The sequence below is a fragment of the Panthera tigris genome, chromosome B4 (genome assembly GCF_018350195.1).
Source record: "Panthera tigris isolate Pti1 chromosome B4, P.tigris_Pti1_mat1.1, whole genome shotgun sequence".
In the NCBI taxonomy this organism is placed as follows: domain Eukaryota; kingdom Metazoa; phylum Chordata; class Mammalia; order Carnivora; family Felidae; genus Panthera; species Panthera tigris.
In genome coordinates this window covers 134,191,909-134,209,092 of record NC_056666.1, presented here as the reverse complement: position 1 = coordinate 134,209,092, position 17,184 = coordinate 134,191,909, and the positions used below count along the sequence as shown (strand labels likewise).

General features: G+C 59.2%; 1 protein-coding gene across 5 annotated transcripts in view; it reads left to right on the top strand.

Moving 5' to 3' along the window:
• The first annotated feature begins 243 nt into the window (after positions 1-243).
• NFAM1 (NFAT activating protein with ITAM motif 1) overlaps positions 244-17,184 on the top strand; it is a 36,488-nt gene continuing 19,547 nt past the window's right edge. For 2 of the 5 annotated variants that reach the window (XM_042993426.1, XM_007079473.3), the window contains exons 1-3: positions 244-400; positions 13,224-13,553; positions 14,756-14,868. In XM_042993426.1, the coding sequence (XP_042849360.1) occupies positions 301-400; positions 13,224-13,553; positions 14,756-14,868 (543 nt within the window). In that variant the 5' untranslated portion in view covers positions 244-300. Of the gene's footprint in view, positions 401-10,190; positions 10,434-10,455; positions 10,501-13,223; positions 13,554-14,755; positions 14,869-17,184 lie in introns of those variants that run through there. The other 3 variants (XM_042993427.1, XM_042993429.1, XM_042993430.1) reach the window with 3 other exon arrangements.

Sequence of the window (17,184 nt, the reverse complement as noted above, 5' to 3'; positions counted from 1 at the left end):
AGAGAGAATCCCAGGCAGGCTCCGTGCTGGCAGCACAGAGCCCGACTCGGGGCTCGAACTCATGAATCGTGAGATCACGGCCTGAGCCGAAACCAAGAGTCGGATGTTTAACTGACTGAGCCACCCGGGCGCCCCAGAAAGCCCAGGGTTATTGAGAGGAGCAGGCCCAGTAAGGCCCCGAGGAAGCAGAAGGGTGGCCAGGGTGGAGCTTTGTGGGGACGCAAAGGGGAACTGACGGCCAGTAGGCCGTCCCCTCCTGTGAACCAGAGAGGAAGGAGGAACGCTGACCAGGAGGCCCGGATGGAGAGGCGGCCTCCGTGGTGTCGGGCCCCGCCAGACCCGCTCTCGGGCCCCCAGCTCCTGGGTTTGCTCCTGTTTCCCTGGACCCTGCAGCTCGCAGGTACGGCCTCCTTCCTTCTTCCCACGCGCTCCCTGGCTCGCACATCAGAGTGACTTTCATCTGCCCGAGCAGCTAATTCCTGGGGACCTGTCTCGGGAGATTTGCTGGTTGCGTTTGAACATTGCAGACTTCACAGGGGAAGCCTTCAGGGACCCAGGAGATGTTTAGCTAATGCCTTGCCAAGGTGGCTTTTGAAGGGGTGGGGACGGTGCTCCCCTCCCCCGCCCCCACTGCTATGTTCACAGTCTTCTTCCGATAGCCTGTACTTTGGGCCTTAAACAAGGTGGGGGGCAGGCATGCTGCGGCCAGGGGGCGTCAGAATAGGCGTGGGGTCAGTGGGGAGGGACAGCTCACCCCCAAGGAATCTTACGGTGGAGCCACAGAGTTGACCCTGCAAAGCCGCAGAGCCACCCTCAGCCTTGTTCCCCGTGTTAGCCAGGGAGACGAGGGGCAGCCAGGGGCTGGCCACCAGGAGCACTGTGCCCCGGGCCACAAAATTGTCACTGTTGCCAGAAAGGGTGGCACTCTCCACTTCCTCAAGTCCAACCAGAGGCCGCAACGGGAGCTTATGCCGTTCCCAGGACCAGCGCTGTGCCCCCTTTCCTGGCCCCAGATCCCCTCAGAAGCTGGGTGGCCTGGATCCAAGCCACCCCCAGGAGTGTGCCTCACCGGGCTGTCCACACCGGGGTCCCTCTTGGATTCCCAAGCTCCCCCCGCCCCACTGTGCAGCCGAGGAATGTTTCTTCCTCTTCGTCTAGACTTTTATGCCCCCCTTCTGCTTCGTCCTCTACCTTTTTCTTTATACCGTAAACAACGGCAGCTATCCTTATTGTCGTGGATTAGCCTCTTCGAACGCTTAATCTGGACTTTACTCTCCCACTCAGCCCCGCTCCGGCCTGCCTTGGGGTACTGTCCCTGCCAGCCACTCAAAAACAGGGAAACTGAGGCCCAGGGAGGCCAGGTAGCTTTCCTGAGGCCTAGAAGGTAAGGACAGGTCAAGGTTAGACCTGAGTCAGCCTGAAGCCCAAGCCTGGACCCTTGGCAGCGGGCTCGTGGGGCTCCTCTCCGCTTTCTTTGTAAAGAACATTCCTCATAGAAAAAATTCTCTCCCCTCCCCTCAAAAACGCAAGAGCTGACTGTGGTACCTACTGTAGGTTTCCTGGGCTGGGCCCCTTGCGACATCATCCCCTTCAACCTTGTGCCCTTTGCACCTCTCCCGTCCCCCAGAGATGGCCGGCTCGGAGATGGTCCGAGGAAACGCAGCCTGCTGGTGGGACTCACGCTTAGTCATTTCTAACTTAATTTCCTTCCAATTCCCGTCATTTCTTTTTGTGCGGCCCCTCCTCCCCCGAAGGGACCCTGCACGCCTGGGTAACCGTGGATGACACTTTGCGGGATGCTGCTGTGAGGAGCGCTTTTGTAACTGTCTTCACTGTCAACACGCAGCACCGTTCCCCCCAGTGTTGCAGCGAAGTTTGGGCAAAAGAGCAACTCTGCTCTTTCACAAGAGGTGGAAAAGCCTGGGGATCCTCCAGCACCTCCTGGAGCAGCAGACGGCACCCCATTTCTCTTGGTCCTGCCCCTGCGGGTGCCTGGCTCTCTCTGTCACTGACGCCCAGGGTCACCGTGCCATTTTCCTGAACTGCAGAAAGATGCAGGGTTGAGTGCGTGCGAGGGCGTTCAGCCTGAGTTTCGATCTGAGCTCTGTAATTCGCCCCAGGACCCTGGGCACAGGTTTCTAATGTCGCTCTGCCTCCGCTGCCTCATCTGTTAAATGGGTGGGATGGTAGTACCTGCCCCTGGTTGGGGCTCAGAGGATGTCCTAGCTGAGCCTAGCAGAGCCCATCGAAACTGAAGATTCAGTTGGCCAGCTGGATATCTTGGCGAGCCCACTGGCCCCTTGGGGTCTTTCTGACTTTTCCAGTGGCCTCTAGCACAGCATCCCAATAGAATGGTGTGTCAGAACCGCTATTGTTCCCAACCCTCCTCCCGTCGTGAGGCGGGACTCAAGCTTGCTCTCCTCTGGTCTTCTGAGCTCCCTGCCAATTCTGCTTTTCTCAAAGGGTCTGGCAGCCACTGTGGTCTCATGGGCAACTGCTCTCCCCCAGGGGTGGCTCGTCAGTCACCTGCTGGGGGTTTGGGGCCAGACAGGCCAGGTTCAAGTCCTACCTTCTTCTATTGACTGCTGTGTGACCTTAGGCAAGGGACTTAACCTTTCTGAGCCTCTGTGTCCTCAACAAATGTCAGTCCCCTTTCTCTTCCCGGCCTTCCCAGAACTCTGGGCTATAGTGATTTCTCAAGTGTCCTTGGAGGAGGACCGGTTCTAGGCGCTGGCGGCGGGGGGGGGGGGACCCGGAGGTGAAGAACCCGTACCCCGCAGCCTGGCAGAAACGCTGAGATCTGCCCAGAGGACGTGACGGGACATGACCCAAGGAGGGAGTTACCGATGCCGGCTCGCCCTCTCCCCCTTGGCTCTAGACTCAGGTGTCCCCGCTCGCTTTGTTGTCCTAAAGATGTTCGGGAGCCTCCTGCCTTCTTGCCCGCAGCTCCGAGCCTCTGTCAGGATTGGCCTCTGCTTTTCATCTTTGTCTAATCCCAATAAAGAGCTTGCAAGGCAGGCGGAGAGGTGGGGCAGGGGGAGGGCTGGAGGGGGCAAGGGAGCCGAGATGGGGAGGAGGCAGAGCAGGTGGGTGGGTGGCAGGCGCAGCGTGAGAGGCCAGAAGGCAGAGGCAGGGGGAGGGAATGGGGAGAGGTTCAGTTTGACTGGAGAGGAGGGGCTCTCGGCGGAGCAGTGGGTTACGAATCCCACTGGGCTATATTCGGGTGGATTTCAAATGCCTGTCAGGTAGGGGTTCCGGTTGGCCCTGTCGTCATTGCTTTCTCTTTTCAACCCGTGAGCTATAATACGTACACGGAAAAGTACAGTGTTCTAAAACAAAGACCTGTGCGGCTCCCACTCAGAGAACGCTGCAGGCCCCCACGGCCCCTGGTCCCCCTCCTCCCCCCACCAAGACACCCCTCTCTCCCACCCAGACTTTTAGGCCAATCGTGTCCCGGCATCTCTTTATAGTTTTGCCCTTCGGTATGTGTTCCTGAATGGTATAGACTGGACTTGCCTGGTGTTGAACTTTGTATGATCAGAACGATGCCGTATATTCTTTTGTGACCTGCTTCTTTCGCTCCAAGTTATGCTTCTTAAGATAGATCTAGTTGACGCTGTGGCTGTGGTTTGTTTATTTTCATTGCTACCGAGCAGGGATCACAAGCAAAGGCCCCAGGGCTAAATCCAGCCCGCTGCCTTTTGGCCTGCGAGGCGTGAGTGGTCTTTCTGTTTTTTAACGGTTGGAAGGAAATCGAAAGAAGACCATGTCGTGACACGTGAAGATTATACAATAGTCACATGCCAGTGTCCATAAATAAAGTTTTATCGGAACAAACCACACTCATTCATTCGTCGATCGCCTGTGACCGCTGTCACCCTACGTCGGCAGCGTTGAGTAGTTGCGAGAGAGACCAACTGGCCCACGAGGTGTAAGATGTTTACTCTCTGGCCCTTTACGGAGCACGTCCGCCAGCCCCCGCTGTGGAGCGTCCCATTGGATGAACTCACTGCAGTCATGGAAGATGTGGCCAAGTCACCTGACCACGCTGAGCCCCCCACATCCCCGGCAGGGCGCTCGGCACCCTCCCGTGCAGACCTCTTGCTAAGGTGACAGGAAGATACCGCCAGGACCACCGGTGGCCCTGGGACCTCCATCAGGGAGCCCTCAGGAAGGGCCCGTGGGGCGGGGTGCCTGTAAGAGGTGGTGTGGTGAACCTGACATGTGTCTGCTCTCCTCAGGGCCGCACGGGCCGTGCGGAAGAAGGTGAGGTCAGAACCAGGTCTGTGCTTGCTGTCGGTGGCCCAGGGGAAGGGGACGCCAAGCCAGGCCAACCCACAGGCTGGTATCCCACAGCCCGCAGACGCCTCGCCTGCAGCTCTGCTCATAGGGCCCAAGGCCTATTTCTGAAGGCCCCTCGGCAACCCAAAGCAAAACTTAAAAGTTTAAAAGGGTACGTGCCCTTTGAATCAGCAACTCCCCTTCTTGGACCAGAAAACCTTTATATACGAGGATGGTCGCTCACGGGTCCGTGGACCACGGCCGGAGACTAACTCACTGACATCGGCTGGCCCCTTGCTGCGGGGGGTTTGGATAAGACCCTCTCCCACCCCCTGGCCCTGAGCTGTCCTTTCCTCCGGCTCCTGCCTCCCACACCCACAACCCACTTTGGAGCCATGCTGGAGGACTGCCTGCCGCTAACCCTTTGCTTCTGCTCCCTTTTCCTGGAAGGGGTCCTCTCACTCCCCCACCTGGTGACTCCAACCTGTCAGCCAAGGTCGAACTGTGCTACCTTCTCTGTGGTGCCCATTGTGGCCCACTCAGCCAGGCCCCGACAAACCCAATGGCCGGCTTGCCCCACCAGTTCACCTGTGGTTCTGAGCCTCAGGAGCTCAGAGGTCTGAAGGGCACGACTGGGCTCACCGGGGCAGGCGAGGGTGCCGATGGCACCAGGAACACATGCCCAACCTTAAGAGGTGAACTGTGCACAAAAAGCCGGAGAGAGGCCTAAGAGAGAAGGTGCAGGCTGGGGAGCTCTGGGGGGAGGAGGAAAGGTCAAAGAGGGAGGCACCGGCAGGTTAGGGTCAAGGCCAGAAGCTGCAGGAGCCACAGCTTAGCCTCCAAGGTCTTTGCTGAGCTCCGCTGGTGGTGGGAGGGGAGGAGGCCTACAGGAGGCAGGGACAGGGCTGGCCGAGTGGAAGGAGAGGGTGGGGAGGACAGAGGGCAGTGAGTGATTTTGTGCCTGGAGGGTACCGGGTCTTTGGGGAGGTAGAGATTTAAGAGAAGTCAGGATAAAAGTGATCTGGGGAAGGCGTCTACAGGAAGGAGTTAGTGTGTTGACAGCCAGAAGCATTTATATTTTAAAAGGAGGCTGGAAGAGGGGGGGGTCCCAAGCCCTCAGACCGAATCACTAATGCAAGGGGCTTAGGCAGCCGAGGAACACTGGAACTCTGTAGTGTTTCTCTTGTTGTCTTTCTTTTCTTTAAATTTTTTTTTTAACATTTTATTTATTTTTGAGACAGAGAGAGACAGAGCATGAACGGGGGAAGGTCAGAGAGAGAGGGAGACACAGAATCTGAAACAGGCTCCAGGTTCTGAGCTGTCAGCACAGAGCCCCACGCGGGGCTCGAACTCATGGACCGCGAGCCACGACCTGAGCCGAAGTCGGCCGTTTAACCCACTGAGCCACCCAGGCGCCCTTCTCTTGTTGTCTTTCTAACACAAAATGTGACTGTGTCAATTCCCAATCCAGAAGCCCACAGAGGCTCCCCCGGGGTTTCCAGGATGACTTTTGCCACCTTCCACCTCCCGCCTCCCTGAGCCCCCAACCCTTACGACTCCACTGCGCCTTGTTGAGCCCCCCAACTACCAACAGGACGGGTGTCTGGTTTCCAGATTTCTCGAAGCTTCATCCGAGAGGTTTTTGCGCTGAAACCCCCCTCTCCGCCCTCCTCCCCCACCCGGCTGCCTCCGATTCCTCCTTCAAAGCCCAGCTCGTAAAGGGATGTGGACGAATCATCACGAGGTCCACAGCCGTGATGTCACGGCGGCAGAACCGCGGGCCGGTTCAGTGTTCTTGATCTTTCGCTGCAGTGTCTAGAATTTCTACAGTGAGCATGTCTCGCTTTTATAATGGGGGGAAGAGGGCCTAAAGAATCATAGTTTGAAAAACAATGGACCCCGTCCAAGGGTCATGCCTCCAGGAAGTCTCTGCCCCCTCCCGGCTGGGTTGGGTCCCCTCCTCTGGGTTTGTGCAGGCTCTGAGACGTCTCTTTATCTCCCCACTCTCCAGCTTCACCAGTCAGCTCTGCCCAGGGGCAGGGCCCGGTCCTCCCTGGCAGGACTTGGAGAGAGCATACTGCGGTGGGTGCCGTGGCGGGGTCTACCCTCTCACCCTTCCTCTTTGGTCCACTCCGTCCTGATGCCCTTCTTTGCTGGCAGAGGAGGGTACAAAGGGAGAAACGGAGTCCAAACGAGCTCCAAAGTTTGAACAACTTGCCTCTTCACAAAGCCGAAGGAGAGGTGATGCCGTAAAAATGCCAATTAAGACCCACGAAGCTTCTACATTTCTGGGACCAAACATTTGACATCCTGCACTTGGTCTGTGTCCCCTCCTGGCCGCGGTGCACCCCGGGGTCCAAAGATTGGAGGCTTTAGAACAGAACGCAGGCAGGCTGTGGAAATGGCCCCCGAGGCAAGCCACATCCGTATGTAGCTTTGTAATTCGGAGGTGTTGAAAGATGTGACAGCCAGTCTGATGGCAGTGTTGGAGGGCACCAGCACTAAAAGCTTCATAACACACGCTCTCTGTTCAAAGGTTGCCTTCCAACGCCTGCTATACGCTTCTCCCTAATCAGCCACTTGGCCACGCGCCGTTGTGTTTGATGCCCATGTCCTGAAGGACTCACCCGTTTTTCTGCGGCATCCTGGGATGCGTGCTCAGGCAAATGGCCGGAGCCCTGTGATAAGACCGGCAGCCCCACTTCTGTGTCTTCCCGGGAGCCCTTCAGATGGGCCTTGAAAAAAAAAAAAGGCATGGTCTGAGAAATGCCAGAATTAAATTGGAGGGCAAAACTACATGCCTCAAATAAAGACCGTGGGAACGGCTTTCTTCTGTAGCTGGGGAATCAAAGTATTTTCCTTTAAAATCGACCTGAGTCGGGATGGATACCTTTGATCGGCACGTCTGGCTCTCACACCCCTCCTGGTTGACGATGCTGACGCTCGGGGGCTGTGGAAGGGATTGAGTTCCGGGCAGAGCGGGGAGCTGGGGCCAAGGCCTGGCCTAGGAGTGGGTGGGTCAGAGGGGCCTCGAGGCCAGGGCAGATGGAAAGAGTGGGGAAGGAGGGAGCACCAGATTTTGGGGGTGGAGGGATGTCATTGGTGGAGTGAAGGAGGGACACTGGCTGCCTCTGCCACCGGACCAGTCTGTGGAGGGCTCCTGGGGCCCCTTGCTTTCTGCTCTGGGAGCCACAAGCTCTCCTTGAGCTGGACAGCAGTCGCTGTCCCCCGTAAGCTGCAGGGTCATTTCTGATGAGTACCTTCGTCCCCAGATCCCATAGGCTGCCAGACATGTCTGCCTATTAGATGACCCAAATCTAGGGAAATGGCCTCCGAATTTTTAGCTCCCTTTAAAGGGGTGCAGCTCTTGGGGCACCTGGGTGGCTCAGCGGGTTGAGCGTCCGACTTCAGCTCAGGTCGTGATCTCACAGTTCGAGAGGTCGAGCCCTAAAGCGGGGCTCGCTGCTGTCAGTGTGGACCCCCCTTCGGATCCTCTGTCTGCCCCCCTGCCTTCTCTGTACCTCTCCCACTCGCACTCTCTCTCTGTCTCTCTCAAAAAAGTGAATAAACTTAAAAAAAGTAAATAAAGGGGTGCACCTCTTTCATTTGAGAAATGTTTTCTTTTTCTTGCTCTCAGATCTTAAAACTGTAGCATAGACCAGTGGTTAAGAGTGTGGGGTTAAGGGACACCTGGGTGGCTCAGTCAGTTGAGAGTCCAACTTCGGCTCAGGTCGTGATCTCGTGGGTTTGTTGAGTTCGAGCCCCACATCGGGCTCACTGCTGTCGGCCTGTCAGCCTGTCAGCGCAGAACCCACTTCGGATCCTCTGTCCTCCCCTCTCTGCCCCTCCCCCACTTGCGCTCTCCCACCAAATCGGTAAATATCAACAAGAAAAAAGAAAAAAGAAAAAAAAGGGTGTGGGGTTAAGGACCAGCTTAAAATCACATCCCCACTCCTGACCAGCTGTGATGCTGGGCGAACCTCTTCCTTTCTCAGAGCCTCAGTTTTCTCATCTGCAAAAGGGGAGGGTGCCCCCGGGGACATTAACGTGTCTCATCACGGGGCTTACCAGCAATGCCTGAGAAACTGTGCCAAGCAGGGGGAGTCGGGCACCCAGGAGTGGCTCAGGAAGGAAGGAAGCCCTGCAGATTGAGAGGGTGACGGCACAGTCCTGGGAGAGGAAGGGGACAGGAGGGCGTTCTGAGCAGTGAGACTAGCGTGGGCAAAGACTCAAGAGCCTGGCAGGCCTGGTTTTTGGGGGTGAGTGAGCAGAGGGCAGCTGAGCTGGGCCGCGCAGGGCCTGGAGGCACGGATTGGATCCTCCAATCAAGGGACTTGCAATTTTTATGTTTTAAAGGTGGCCCAAAGCTAAGGGACGCGTGTTATAGCATGACCCCGTCTGAACCCAGTTACGTGAATTTAACTGAAACCAGGAGGTCACAGAAATTGCCCTTGTTATGCACAAAATGCTTCGTGTTCTATTTTTTTTTTAGCTGCTGGTGTTCACCATGTAAATTGGTTTCAGTCTCCTTCCTGGGTCTCCCCTGGTGGGGCAGCCCAGCAGGGTGAGCAGGATGGTTTGTGGCTCCCTCGGGAGCAGTGCAGGGCAGGTCTCTGGTTGCAGGGGAGAGGAGCCCAGGGGAGGGGGCGTGCGATGTGTGGGGTGTGGGGAGGGCAGATGGAACGGGCACTCTTCCTGCATCGAGTCAAGTTCTTTGACCGCGAGCCCCTCCCCCAAGGGACTCAGCACAGGGTCGCGGGGCCAGGACGGCAGTGAGACGCCTGCAGCTGGCTCTCCAGCCCGCGGCTCAAGCGGCCACAGACTCAAAAGAAGAACCAGAAAAGGAAGGATCTGGTGACAGTGGGTGGCAGACAGACTCTTTCCCAACAGGGGCAACAGATCCTCAGGATGGGGGGAGGACAGAGGGACACTGCCGGAGGGAGGGCTCTCCGGGCTCTGAGCCCCTGCACTTGAACACGACACACCTGGCTGGGGAGCCTGGGGACGAGGCCCAGGGTCTGCACCCCGGGGTGTCACCCACTCCCTTGTGTCCAGGCCAGGCCGGGGCCCGGGGAGCTAGACAGGCTGTCGTGCTGGCAGGCCGCCCCGCTGCGGGCCTGTCGCTTACACAGGCAGAGGGTCAGGCTGCATTTGGCCTTCCAGACTCGGCAAGGACTCCTCCGACCTCCTCGCCTCTTTCTGGTGCCCGGGGAAGAAAGGCAGCTTGGCCTGGTGGCCCCTCCGATGTTCCTGGCCCCACTCAATCCCATGCCAACCCTCTGCTGCTCTCCCCGATTTTCAGGGGCAACACCAAGCTTCGGAGAAAGAAAGCCACCTGCCGGAAGTGGCACAGCCTTCGGGCTGCAAAGCCAGGATCCAAACCCAGGCCTGATACCTCAAGAAACTGGGCTTTTCCCAGGTGCCCCCACCCACATTTCTGGCCAGGCCCCAGACTTCCTAGCAGTCCTGGGAGCTACAGAGAAGTGAGGGGTGGAGGGTGTGCCATCCCTGAGGACACCTGTCCTGCCAAGGGCTGGTGGCGGGGCGGGTGGGGGGTGGGTGGCGGAGGGCTTAGCTGTAGAACCTACGCTGCCCAGCAAACCGGCTGTGCTTGTAATGGTGTGGGGGAGGGGAGGGAAGATCTTGGAGATGCCTTGGAAGTAAGCAAGCTCCGGGGCAGGGCTGGGCTGGGCTGGGGGCCCTCGGGAGCGGGGTCCTCTCAGGCCGGGGTGGTGGCCCTTCGGAGTGGGGTCCTCTCAGGCATCACGCTATTTCCCAGTCCCATCTCTGGCCATCCTCTCCTCACCACCGCCCCACCTCTGCCTCGGCTCCACGCAAGCGTCGTCCCCAGGCCCTTCTCCCTACCAGGCAGGGAGCTCTGTGACTTGGACGAACCCATCTCCCTACAGAAAACAAGCCAGGCGTCTCCCTCCTCCCTGCCTGAGTCCTGGCCTGGGCTGCACCAAGAACCCACCGGCCTCCCGGAGGATTATCCAAAGAGCGACTTGGCGGGGCTCACGCGGCCCCGTAGACCTTTCATCGCAGGGAGACGTTGCGGGGGAAGCCAAGCCAGCCTGGCCGCTCCAGCCGCTCTGCCCAGCGGTCACTCGCAGGCAGACTCGAAGCCCCGGTTCTTCGTCTCTCCAACCAGGGTAACAGCCAAAAGGCTGAACTCGGTGCATGCTGAAGCAGCGTCTGGGGCCTGTGTGAGAGTGAGGGGTGAGGGTCCCCTTCTCTTCTCCCCCCTGGAGCCCCCTCGGCGTCCTTCCCCGCGTGTCAGCTGGGTCGAGACAGGGGACAGGGAAGGGGCAGGGAGAGGGCAGAGGAGCCCTGCTGGTGGGTGCTGTGACAGCTGGCCCTGTGCTCTGGGTACCCACAGGGCTGGCAGTGGGCCCCCTCGGGCACTTTTGTGCGCCGGCTGTGCTCCTGCGGCTCTGCCTCCCTCCTCAGCCCCAGGAATTTAAGTCCCGCCCTCAAGTCCTCCTCCCTGGGCCGCGTGCCCCTCTGGGCGGCCCATGAAATGCAAGAGGGTCCCCAGGGAGCTCGCTCTGCCCCAACCCACCTCGTCCGGCGGGGGACACACTTCCTTTGCCTGAACGAGGGCCGAAGGGTGATACGGCCATCAGCAGGTGCGAGGTGGACACCAGCCACCGTGCCACCCGCGTGGGCGCCCCGGGGGACACACTCCAAGCTTTGAGAGGGTCCCACTGAAGCCCCTCTGGGTCTGGGGTGAGGCCTAGGTGCCCAAAGGGCAGGCGGGTGCCCTCTCCAAGCCTCTCGGCACCCATGCTCTCTGTCACGCAGCCCCCTGGCCTCCAACTCTGGGAAGCTGGGACTTGGGCCAGGGATCTGCATGTGGCGTCGGTGCCACCGTGAACCAGCCCCAGGCCAGGCCACACTGGACTGTGTCCCTGACTCGACTACCCACCTTGTCCGGGGGCTGGTTTCACGTCCTCAGCACGGACAAAGCCTGGGCTCAAATCCCACTTGGCCACTTAGGGACTCCGTGGCTCCGGGCCTCTAGGACCCTCTGGGGTCTTTGTCTGCAAAATGGGGCTGCAGTGGTGGCCTCAAAGGGTTGTTGTGGTGTTTAGCTGTGCCCAGCCAGGGCAGGGGCTGGCACGGCCTAGGTGGCAGCCAGGCTGCTGTGGTCCGGGCTCCAGGGTTGCTAACACCCCAATAAGAGCAAGAGGCCTTGGAAGCGGTGGGCTGCACCATCCGGCCAGGACCCAGGCTCCTTCTCGGCAGTGACAGGCCTGCCCCCCTCCTCCTCGTTTTTTACCCGCTCTTCCCAGGTTGTCCGTCCTTCCTGGTCGACAGAGACTTGCCTCCTTCTTCGCTGCTGGAGAGTGTGGTTTCTCTGGGGTCTGGGGCTCTCCTGTCCGAGGCAGACCTGACCCGGGGCCACGCGCTGTCGCGATCCTAACCTTCTGACCGTAAAATAACGAACCCTGGCAGAATGCAGAACAAAGGCCATCTCTTTTTATAGATGTCCCCCGAATTGTAAAGATTGGCCTAATCACACTAGCACGTTAGATCATTTTCTAGAAGGATACCTCAAACGGGGAAATAATTTTGAAGACAATTGGATGAACGTCTTCCTGCTTGGACAAACAGGAAGGTGGCCTTGGAGTAGTGACAGCGTGTCTGGCCTCCCCAGGCCTCTTAGACACACAGAGAAGAGACGCGGAGGCCCTGGGGTGGGCGGGCGGGGGGGCGGGGGGAGGCGGAGACGCCTCCTCGCCGGCCCTGGCGAGACCACTTTCCTGGTGGTTTTGGTTGGCTTCCAACCTCCCGGCCCCCAGGAGGAAGCACTGGCCTGGTGCCGTTGCCTGGAGGGCCAAACGGGACAATGTGGCTGAAAGGGTGGATCCCGTGCTGAGTCTGGGGACTGGGTGGGAGGAGGCCAGATGAAGAGGGGGGAGTCTCAGGCCCAGGGGCCTCAGGGGTGGACGCAGAGCGGGAAGTGGCCGTGGTGGGAAGGGGGGAAGGACTCCAGCGTGACCTTGCTAGGCAGGGCAAGGAATGTCCCGACAGAATCTGGGTGCGACAGATGACACCTCCCTCACAGAGTGACGGTGGGACACAGATGAGAGCAAATGCTTCTTCCTTCCTTCCTTCCTTCCTTCCTTCCTTCCTTCCTTCTGGGGAGCTGGGGACCCAGAAAACCCAGGACAGGGGCTCCTGATCTGGGGAGCTAGAAATGTTGGCATGTGGGCTTGAGGGTTCCACCAGATACCCAGAAGGGCCCATGACCAGGAAAAGGCTGAAGAGCCCTGGTTTGGAGCAACGAGATCGAAAGGCAGGGAAGGGGTCCCTAGTGCAAGAGGCCAAGGCCCACTGGGACACCGCGCCCCTGAAGCCGCAGGGAACAGGGTGGGGAAACAGCGCCGCTCAGGGCAAGGTTTGTCCCTCCTGATGCCTGGCGTGCCTCCTCCTTCAGGCAGGGGAGAGCCATGGCTCCCCTCTGTGTGTCTTCTGCCAGGAAGTTCTTCCTGCCAGGAAGGGTTTCTTGATTTTGTCTCCTGCCTCCTTCCTCTTTTACTCCTTGTCCTTCGGCAGCTTTGGGTCTTTTCCAACCGGTGCTCTTATCCAACGTGGCTTCCCGGCCTTTGAGTAGGGATGCGGTTAGGAATGTGGGGTCTGGAGTCTGCCTGCCTTGGGCAGGGCTACAGCTCCACTCCCTACCTGCTGAGAGATTGAAAGCTAGCAGGGTGACCTCCCTGACCCTCGGACTCTTCCCCTCTGTGAACTGGAGCTCTTACACACTTTGCCTTGGGTGTGCCGAGAGATGCAGGGTTGTACGTACAAAGCACTTGGCTTTACCGCACGCCGTGGCTGCGTGGCAAGGTAGGAGTGTGAGCTGAGGCCTTCAGGAGGGAGAAGGGACTGAAGCGGCCCGGAGGGTAAGCTCCCGCTCTCTCCTTTTCCTTCCCCTGCAGGAGGACAGTTGGTGACCCACATCGGCGCCCCCATCATGGTCTCTCTGGCCAACGAGGCCATCTCCTTTGGCTGCAAAATCTCCTACCCGCACAGCCCCGAACTGAAGAACTTCACAGCCTGGTACTTTCACGTGGACCTTCAGAGTCAGAGGAGCTCTGAGAAGCAGATCAGCTGCTCATCCCACCCGGTCAAAGAGAACCAGACGCACAGCCTGAAATGCTGGGTCACGCCCCAGCTGCCCAATGCGTCAGCCACCGGTACCTACTACTGCTCCGTGCACTGGCCAGACGTGATAAGAATCAGCGAAGGAATCTTCATCCTGGTCAGAGGTGAGGCTCCCTCGCGGGGTCTCCCCAGGGCAAAGGGCCCAGAGAGTTCACACTGCAGGGTTTGGGGCCCCGGACCTAAAGCGGGGAACATCTCATCTACCAGCTTTGGCAAAACAGAACAGGGTGTCCTCGGGGAGCCCCTGGCCGCACAGGCGTGCCGACACCCACCTCGGTTCGGGAAGGACAGAGGCCTGGGATGGAGCTATGCCTCTGGCCACCCCACGGGATACCCGAGAGAAACCACTGGGCCCTGGGTCTCGGTGTCCCTCCGGCACAACGTGGCGGGGGGGCTGGGCACAAGTTGGGCTGCTGTGTGTGTGTGTGTGTGTGTGTGTGTGTCTGTGGCAGCCCGTGACTGAGCTCTGGGCTCATGTGCGTATTTCTGGGAAAGCTTCCTAGTTTCATCACATCCTCAAAGGAGCGATGACTATAGACAGTTAAGAACAGCCTATCAGCAAAGCCATGACTCTCTGACCTGCCCCGGGGCCTCCCGCCAGCGGGGGCTGGGGGCTGGGAACGCCACGGAGCTGGGCTGGCCAGGGTGCGGCTGTGGGCCTGGCCTTCATGGCAAAACCCTGCCCGTCAAGGGCTCTTACGGGGAAGAATGAGATCCTGTGTGCAAGGGCTGGTGTCTGGTAATAGGAAGTGTTTGATAAATAACAGACACTGATGTGCCTGGCACGTGGTTGGCACTCTGCAGTTTTCTGCCAGCCAGATGGAGGGAGGGAGGGTGGGAGGGAAGGATAAAAGGATGGACAGTGCCCTTCACCTACCCCTGGTGCAGGCCAGCCACCGGCTAGGCCCAGGACAAACCCGGCCCCTCACCCTCACCGCACCTGCCCGCGTGAGCCCCGTCTCACCTGCGGCAAACAGGAGGCCCTGGGAGATGGCATGACTCACCCAGGGTCCCACAAGCGGCAATCGGTGGCACCAGTTCACCCCGAGACAGGGGCACTTGAGAAGCAAAGACGTGGTCCTTGCCCTTAACCAGAATCAAGGCGGCAAACACAGGGGCTTAGCCAAAAGCAAGGACCTTGGTAGAGGTGGGGGCTTGGGGGGGGGGGGTCCCTCGGCAGGGAGCATTGTGAGTGGAGTCCTGGGTAAAGGAGAACATAGGAATTGGGGGCCCGGGGGTTGGCCGGGTGGGGTGTGCCCAGCCTTTCTCGGGGAACTAACCCTCTGCTTCCCTGCCCTCCTCCTAGACACAGGGTACCAAGAGCCCCCACAGGGCGCCCAGAAGCTTCTGCTCTTTTGCTTCACGGGCCTCCTGACCCTCCTGAGCATCTTGGTCACAGCTCTGCTCCTCTGGAAGAAGGTAGGGGACGCACCCACCCAGCGGCACTGTTTCCCCACCCCGTTCCCTGCGGCTTCAGGGGCGCGGTGTCCCAGTGGGCCTTGGCCTCTTGCACTAGGGACCCCTTCCTTGCCTTTCGATCTCGTTGCTCCAAACCAGGGCTCTTCAGCCTTTTCCTGGTCATGGGCCCTTCTGGGTATCTGGTGGAACCCTCAAGCCCACATGCCAACATTTCTAGCTCCCCAGATCAGGAGCCCCTGTCCTGGGTTTTCTGGGTCCCCAGCTCCCCAGAAGGAAGGAAGAAGCATTTGCTCTCATCTGTGTCCCACCGTCACTCTTTGAGGGAGGTGTCTCCCCACCGTGCAGCCCTGGGAAGTGAGACCCAGAGAGGGGGGTGACTTTCCCCTGGTGGTGCAGAAAGCACGTGGCCATTAGGGCTGGAGGGCAGATGGATTGAGCGGTTTGGTCCAGCTCCACGCCTGGCCGACTCCTGCTGGGGTTGCCTCCCCACAGGGGTCTTGTCGCGGTCCTTGTCACCCAGCCCTGTGGTTTCTCGTTCTACGCCTGCCCGCCTTCCCTGCCAGGCAGCAGGTGCCATGAAGACAGACACCAGGGCAAGCTTGTTTCCGTGGCTCCGCGCGTGCCCAGGCGTGGTGGGTGCTCAGTAAATGCTGGGTGAAAGAATAATGCGTTACCCAGTGGGTGCCAGGTTCTGTGCAGCTCTGGGGTGCAAAGATGGCCATCAGGGCCCCGGGCTGCGGTTTGGACCCTCTGTCCTGGCTCCTTGAAGGCTTTAATCAGAGCAGCTCAGGCCACTGTTCCCCCCTCTAGGGACCAAGAGCTTCTCTGCTCCTCGCCTTGGGGGCCGAGCCTGGGGAACATCTCAGTCAGCTGAGGCCCTGAGTGTGGGGCGAGGGCTCTCGCACAGCCATGTGGGCTCCTTGGGTCAAGAAAGTTTCAGCAGCTGCACCCAAAGTGCCGGTCCCTATCTACACCCAGGGAAGCACCCCGCCCCCACCCGGAACCCTGAGATGGGAATTCATGCGTTCATTCATTCAACACTTATTTATTGAGCACCTACTAAATTCCGGGTCCTGTTTAGGCCCTGGGGCTACAGCAATGACTAAAATTCATCCCCAGGAAATCCCTGCCTTCGTCGAATTTGTATTCCAGCTGAGGGGAGACAGACTATAAACAAATACACAAATAAGTAGCATAACGGATGCGATCAGTGTTGGGGGAAAATATAGCAAAGCAAAGAGGGTGGTGAGTGTGGAACGAGAGAGCTTGCTATTTTAAGCAATAGCCAGGGAGGACCTCCCCACAGCACACCCGGAAGGATGGGGGACAGGCAGACATCAGGAAGAGTGTGTCCCGCAGGGGAACAGCAGGCGTGGCTGCTCTGAGGCAGGAGCTGCAGGGAGACCCACGTGGGTCACGTGGCCTGAGTGCAGGGAGGTGGGGGGAGAGATGGCAGGCCTGGGACTTGAACCCGGGCCTCCGTTTCCCACCTCGTTTCAAGGCTGGAGACATAATCGCTCTTCCAGAAAAGGCTCCAAGGTCTCAAAAAAGGTGGATGCGGCCACTTTATCTGCCACTAACTTCCAGAGGCTGCCTCTCCCGCCAGCTGTGGGCCAGAGCCTGGTGACAACCTCAGCTGCCCCTCCAGTTCCTCTCCTGTCCTGTGATCTGCTTTGGGACGCCACAGATGGGGGCTGTGGCCTTGGCATGGCCTGTTCCTAATTTGGCTCATCCTGCCGACAAGCTGCAGAAGGGGTCCACTCTGCTCTGGCCAGGTGCGGACTCTGCCATGAGGTCCGAGAGGGCCATGCCGGCTCCGTGGGCCCTTGCCCTCCACCCCCCACCCCCTGCCCCTGGCCTGGCCACAGGGACAGCTGAGCAGTGAAGGCAGAAGATGGCAGGAAACGCTTCTCTGGGCCTCGCGGGAATCCCAGGATTAGGACAGGGACCCACCCGCCACTGGGCCCACTCTCCCTCCCTCAACCAACACGTGCTGAGCACCTACTGTGTGTCCAGCTTGGCTCTCATCCTGCACCACTTCTGCTCTTCCCATGACGGCAACGGGCAGGGCGGCTCTTGATTGGCTTGCCCCTCAGCGAACGTCTACTGGAACTGGGGTGTGGACCCAGAAACCGTGCTTCAGGCGGGGGTGGCGAGGGACCCACACTCCTGTCTGCGGACCCCCACGCCAGGCTTATGTGAGTGACTACACAAGCGGCTTCTGTGGGCGCAAAGCACAGCAGGTGGAGGGCAGAGCCGGGTCAGGGCGAGACCTTGACCCTGAGCCTCCGCTTCAGCCGCTGTTCTGCAAAACAG